The sequence below is a fragment of the Hakea prostrata genome, chromosome 5 (genome assembly GCF_041222555.1).
Source record: "Hakea prostrata isolate BN-2017 chromosome 5, UWA_Hpros_2, whole genome shotgun sequence".
Taxonomy (NCBI): domain Eukaryota; kingdom Viridiplantae; phylum Streptophyta; class Magnoliopsida; order Proteales; family Proteaceae; genus Hakea; species Hakea prostrata.
Window position 1 is genome coordinate 13,241,470 of NC_142604.1, and position 6,736 is coordinate 13,248,205.

Here is a 6,736-nt window from a genome sequence, read left to right on the forward strand (position 1 = left end):
GGTTGAGAGGACCTAAACTTAGGTAAATGAGGCTTAGGAACAGTGAAGGAATTTTGCCAAATAAAAAAAAAAGAGTAGAGAATTGAGATATGTCGATGTGACATTTACCTTTATAATTTTTTTTTTGGTAATAGATGTGACATTTAGGTTGATCACCTTGTTACTACCCAAGATGCAATCGGATTCAAATTTTCTATCAATGGTACTTGCAGCAATGGTCAGGATCCATGGAGCACCATTGACTACCGTAAATGAATCCGGCCCATCGTTCCCAGCTGAGCAAACAACTGTGATCCCTTTCTCCACTGCATGGAAAGCTCCAATTGCGAGTGGATCGTTACTCAAAGCCGGCCTCAGAAAAGATGATGCACCCAGCGACAGAGATAGCACGTCAACTCCGTTACGTATAGCATCATCAAACCCCGCTAGGATTGAAGATCCAAAGCAGCCGCGGGATGAGCATACACTGTAGACGGCTATCCTCGAATTTGAGGACCCACCTATTGCTGTTCCCTCTGCTACGCCATAATAAGATGCATTGGCAACTGAACTCCCAGCTGCCGTCGATGCCGTGTGGGTTCCATGCCCTACTGTATCTCTTGCCGATTGTGAATCATTGTAGTATCTTGCGCCTATAAGCTTCCTATCCCGTCAATTTTTGAACAGTTAGATTGGAATCAATAACGTTAGTATCAAAATCCACACTATGGTTACCTGTTGCAGTTAGAAGCTTTGAAGTCTTTGGCTTCCATGCATGTTCCCTTCCACCGGGCTGGAATCGGTCCCATATTTTTATCTTGGAAACTCACCGACTCGGGCCATATTCCTGATTCATTGAGTTTAGGTTAATTGAAGTAGTAAGCCGACCCAATAATCTTGTTAATCTAATGTACTATTTTTGTAGATTAATCAACCTGTATCAAGCAGGCCTATGATGGTGTCGGACCCCCTAGTAACCGAGTCAGAATCGGGAGTTGAATCTGTTACAAGACCGGTTTCATATTTTAAGAAGTTCCATGATCGAGTGGTGTGGAGCTTTAAGATGGGATCCAAGAATACTGAAACGACTCCAGGCTTTCCAGCAATTATGCGAGCTTGATCAGCCGTTAAACGGGCCATGAATCCTGAGAATCCGTGTTTGTAACTATGAAGAAGTGATCCTTCTATGGCTTCTTTCCTGGTAAAAAGACAAACAGTTAATTTATCCTGAAACATTCATGAATGTTAATTTTGTGAGTAGAGAGCGAGTAATTAATGAATAACCTTTTCATAACCGAAGCTAGAAGTCGAGCTTGATCAACTGGTATTGAACCCTGAGAAGAAGAAGAAGAAGAAGAAGTAGCAGCTCCCATGTAAACGATATAGGTACGTGTTGGTAGCTGTTGTCCCATCTGCGTTCACTCCAGATGAAAAGAGAAGAAAAATAAACAATGAAAAGAGTAGATAGAAAAAGGAAGCCGAGCCTATTTCCATCTTTGCTAGCTACTGATCTTGGATGTTCAGTGCTGTAAGTTGAAGCCTGTGAAGAATATTTATAGGAGTAAGTATTGCTTAGGGTATTTCTCCAAGTGGTGGAAGCCAGGTGATGGAAAGCAGTGAGCAGGCTGCAACAGAGTCAGGCTGGGCCGGGATGGACTTGGATTTTGCAATCCCAAGCGCAGCCCTATGTATTATAATCTAAGCCATTCTTGCCTTGACCTTAATTTATGATCAAGAATTATTGTCCCTGACCCTAATTCCTACAGGGCCAAACCAAGTCCATTCCTGCCCTAATTGGCCCTTTCCCTAGCCGTGATTGGCCCCATACTTGGCCTTGTCCCTAGTCCTGGCCCTGATTGGCCCTATCATTGTCATTGATCCTAATTCATTGAGATCAAACATTAGGGTCAAAATTAAGGTCAGGATCAAAGCCAAAATCAGGGCTAGGGTTAGGCAAAAAATCATGTACGGATCAGGACAAGCCCAACGGGCCAAAGAGTAATCCTAACCTCCCAGGCCTACCCTGGGTCCTAGTCAGGACCAAAATATTTTGGCTCTAATCCGCCCTCAGAGCCAAAATCTTGACCCGAAGCCTTATTCGGGCTTAGGGCGGGTCAAGGTTGCCAGGGCCAAACTTGCACCCCTAGTAGTGAGTGAGCACAAAGCTGGCCAGGCTGCTGGGTGGATTCATGCATGAGTGCACCGTGCTTACCCACCACAGAGAGGCACTTGCAAAGTGCACCCTCACTAACAGATATAGTTTTGGAGATTTAGTGGGAGATGGTGATTTGAATGACCTTTCACAGACCTCCGTAGGTTTCAGAAAGGAAAAGAAGGCACGAACCAGAAAATGAATATCTATAGACATCAGTGCGCTATGCACTTGTTCAGCTACAAACCAAATTGGAAGTAGTCTTCCATTACCACAAGTCAAGAATTCAGTTCATTTTAAGCCGTATAATTTGCCTGTTTGTTTACTCGGAAAGGGATTGGTTTTCAAAATAAAATACTACCCGTAAACGGGATTTCCCCACATGCTTGAAGTTTATCTTGATTGGTTTTCCATTTTAGAATGATTAGAAAAATAACCTTTTTGAACTTCTAAAGAGATAGAGAGGATCTGACAATGGAATGACTACTGTGAAGATATGAGAGGAAATGGATGATTTCTTGCCCGCACTGAAATTCTTTGGGGTCATGGGGAGAACCGATTTAGGATAAATTGAGAACAGAATTCTGGTGTTGGAGTTGGAGCACATTTCTGGAAGATGGGATTTTACTTTTAGCTGAAACTTCGAAACATTCCAATTTGGGCTTATGATCCAACAATTAATTTCGTTCACTCATAGAAGCCAACATAACCTTCTTTATCATTTTCCAAATGAAGCAAATTGTAACAACGATCATCTGAAAGGTAATGCCATGACAACTTTTTCAAGTATGTTTATCTGGAGTTCAACAGGTGAAACCGAATACTAGGGTGTCGATCGGTTGGATCAAACTGGTTTTGATGGGGATTTATTAGGGACTCTTAGTCATTATATTTTATCATATGGGTAATTCACTGCAAACTAAGGGTGTAAACGGACCGGATTCGGATCGGATAGTAATATATCCATATTTGCATCCTATTATATTCGGACGGATTCAGATGACAATCAAATAGTTATTTTCTTAAGTAGATTCTTCTAAATGGGCATGAATATAGATTGAATACAAGTTTTCGACTACATGTTTACATCTTTACTTTTTTATTTGTGAGGGCTAGGTTTGAAATTTAAGAATTTACCAATTTTGGTAACTATTTTAGTAGAAAATCTAGAAAAATACTCACATATAAAATTTATAAAAATAAGAATAATAAATCTAAATAAGTAACTTAATCGGATAATTATATCAGACGGATAATAATCGGTAAGAAAGGAGTATACCATATTCGCATCCTATTAATAATCGGACGGATTCGGATACCCCTAAACGGATGCGGATGCGAATTCGGAAGCGGATTTCGGTTATCCATTTACACCCCTACTGCAAGCCATCCAATAATGAGAACAATTGACGGTAATGAGACTACATTTAGGGTATAATTATTGCAAAGTTGGTTGTGAATACCCTTATGAAAATGTAATTCTAAGGGAAGATTAAAATTTGATTAGGAATTGAAGCATCTATCCTTTTCTCAGAAAATTTCAGTTTATAGCTGCAAAATTTGTTCGGGGTTGAGCATATATGAGGTATCTGTCTAATTAAACAAAGGTGGTGCAAATTTTATAGCTGCAAAGTTTTGCTTTGTGCTTTTGGGGTTTGATCATAGTTATGTATTGTGCCCCTTGTTCTTTTCTTGGCCTTTCTTTGGCTGGGATTGTTTGTGATTGCCTTACCACAAATCTTCCAAAGAACTGCTTCTTAATTCTAGAAAATAATGAGAAACTCTACATTTAGTGGTTAGCTACCAATTGAATTGAAAATGCTTCAAACCATGGGTTCCCATGGACCTTTTTTGGGTGGATGGTTTTGGCAATGGGTGGCTGAAGGAAGAAAATTAGTGAAAGGGGGAATTGGGTTTACATGGGGTTTAATTGTAATTTTAGGTTTAGAGTTCTAATTTGAAAATAAGGTTTAAATTACGTGCATTTGAGTCATTTTAATGCATAACGTTAATTTGGTTATACAATTGATTTAAATTGAATTTTGTAACAATTACAAATGGATTTTGACGAGCATGAACCCAATTTTTATCAACTCCATTCCTGACACACTCAAGTTCCATCCAGTGCACCGTTGGATACTTGACATGTGTTTCATTCTAATCCTAAACTCAGTATTTTTCTAGTCCTTAATACTGGTTTGATCAATCTAGCTTATTCTCTCTCCTCACTTGATTATCCTCTCCTTCACCATTTCCATCTTGGCTTCAGCAGCACCATCACCTATTATCGCATCTCCCACCCTCTCTAGCCATCAAACGCATTCCTTCATCTCTCACTATATATGTAATACAAGCATCATTTTAAAACCCTTCCTGTTACCCTTCTTCCAAGATCCCATCTCTATTAAGACCTCATCTCTATTGTAATCCTATCTCTACTACGATAAATCCTCGTTTATAAAAATTTATTCTTTGGTTTACAAAACCCTTGCTTCCCTTTCCATGGTGATCAGAGCTTACATGAACTAGGATTTGAGAGTTCGAAAGAGAAATGGAATTGAAAACCCAAATTGTACCTAAAAAAATAAAGGGAGTTAGAAGATGGATCAATTGAGAATGCGGTCATTTTTTGTTGGTAAAAGCAAATGATATTAAGAGAGAAAAACCACGTAGAATGTTGCCATTTCAAGTTTCAATGGTGGATTTTGCTTGGAAGTAGTGCCTACGTGGCACTGCTCCAAGCAGCCAACTGTTGGATTTTAAGTTTGATATTCAAATTAAATTTTTACTGTCAATTATGAACACGTGTATTAAACACCAACTTAAGTGAGAATAAACTATTCTTGTTTCAAGCGAACCGAACCATCCGAAGTTCAAATCAAACCAAATTTCTTTAATTTTGATTGCATTAGAACGGATCTCCTATTTCGGCCCAAAGCTTAGCTGTTGCAGAGCGTGATAAACTCCGGCTGTTGGCACAACCAGCACCAGAAATGGCTCTGCTCAGCCCAGGCAGAGAGTCAGGACCCTCCTCTCACCGCCCCTTCTCTACAGGCAACCACCGCCCTTTCCCTCTCTCTTCTCTATTTGAGTTCAGATTTGGATTTCCCATCAAAGACTTGGACGATCCCAAACTCGCCGCCAGCTGCTAGAAATTTACCGTCGGAATGAAAAGTGGCAGAGTAAGCGAAGTCACTGAAGGAAGTGATCTTCAATTTGGGTTCTTGAGAGCTGTAAAGGGATACGAAGGTTGAGAATGTAGCAGCGAAGTCATGTGGTGGGTTAGGAGAGAAATTAATGGAGCTGATGGCAGAAACAACGTCTGAGATTTGTTGGGTTTTGAAAGATCTCCATTACTTAGATTCTGGGGATGAGGAATGTTTCTTTGAAGTGGGTTTCAACCGAGATCCTAAGAAATTCGAATAAGAAATTTGACTTTTTTCTCTTCTCAAATTTCAGTCACAAACCTTTATCTATTTTACCCAAAGAAGAAAAAGGAAAATCAATGCTCCTCCTTTCTTTGTCTCTGCGTGTGTGTCTATGTATGGCGATTATGGTAAGTGTTCGGCATTTCCCATTTTCAAGCGACGGTGATCGATTGATCTTCTACTTGCAGTGGCGGGGCAAATCGGATGACTAGAAAGGGTTTCATTTATTCTCTCACAGGTAATCATTTTTTGCAGCCATTGGTGGAGACCCTTTTGTCGAAAAGGCGAACCTTAGCACTAGATCAAGATGAGAAGGTACATAATGAATGGTGCATTTAAAATCCAACCCAGAAGCAAACATACACGCTTCTATAGGACTTCTGAGTTGTGACTGACTTCTAGGGAACTAAGCTCATAGAAACAAAAGGTAAGAGTAGTATACTTAGTTGAACTAAGGTCCAGTCTCCTATCAGAGTCCTCTGCCTTCTTCTTCGGAGCAGAGAACAGTAAACAAGAAGAAATTCAGGAATCATAGGCAGGTTTCCAAGTAGAAAGTGCATAAATAATTCGTCCCTTCCATCCCTGCAAAATCCAATTACCATCTTGGTCAATCACAAAATCCTTGTGGTAACAAGACTGACCCTGTCTTTGGCCTTCTTCATCAGTTCTGGGTTCAAAGGAAGCTGCTTAAGTCCAGCCCTAAGATTCCGAACTTGCCACTGTTTATACGTCTCAGGCCTCTCAAGCCTCTCAGAGCCCTCACAAGAAATGACATTTATTGCCTCCCGAGCTAAAAGATCTCTCTCAATCAGCATCATCTCTTCCAGTTCATGTGGCACATTTGTTTCCAGCATATCGAACAACGCAGAGAAGTGGAAGAGTGCCTCCCTACATCTTGTAACAAAGAAAGGGGCACTGTAAGCTCCATTGAGAACCCCATGAACGAAAACAGCAGGGTTCATCCTCCTCACCAGGTTGAGAACTGCATTCCTTGGACTGTCCACAACCACTGTCTCTGCCTCATCGAAGATCTCAAGATTTAGAGTGATGAGGTGCTAGCCCTGACTCTCTGCCTTGGCTGAGCCGATCCATTTCCGGTGTTGGTTGTGCCTGCTGCCGGAGCATCTTGGTTCATCATAGTTGCTGGAACAGCGAAGCTTTGGGCTGAAATAGGAGA

The 6,736-nt window shown here is 40.7% G+C and overlaps 1 protein-coding gene across 1 annotated transcript; it reads right to left on the reverse strand.

Moving 5' to 3' along the window:
* Nucleotides 1–6,081: 6,081 nt before the first annotated feature.
* On the reverse strand, nt 6,082–6,521 carry LOC149015259 (scarecrow-like protein 9). Its single transcript, XM_089156506.1, has 2 exons — nt 6,201–6,521; nt 6,082–6,141 (listed from the first exon to the last, which is right to left on the reverse strand). The coding sequence occupies exons 1-2, from the start codon at nt 6,519–6,521 to the stop codon at nt 6,082–6,084; spliced, it is 381 nt and encodes a 126-aa protein (XP_089012632.1).
* Between the last annotated feature and the right edge of the window lie 215 nt (nt 6,522–6,736).

Coding starts and splice junctions, on each gene's coding strand:
- LOC149015259 (XM_089156506.1), bottom strand. CDS start 6,521: ATGAACCCTGCTGTTTTCGTTCATGGGGTTCTCAATGGAGCTTACAGT. Junction 6,142..6,200: donor TGAAGAAGGCCAAAGACAGG/GTCAGTCTTGTT, acceptor TGGATTTTGCAG/GGATGGAAGGGACGAATTAT.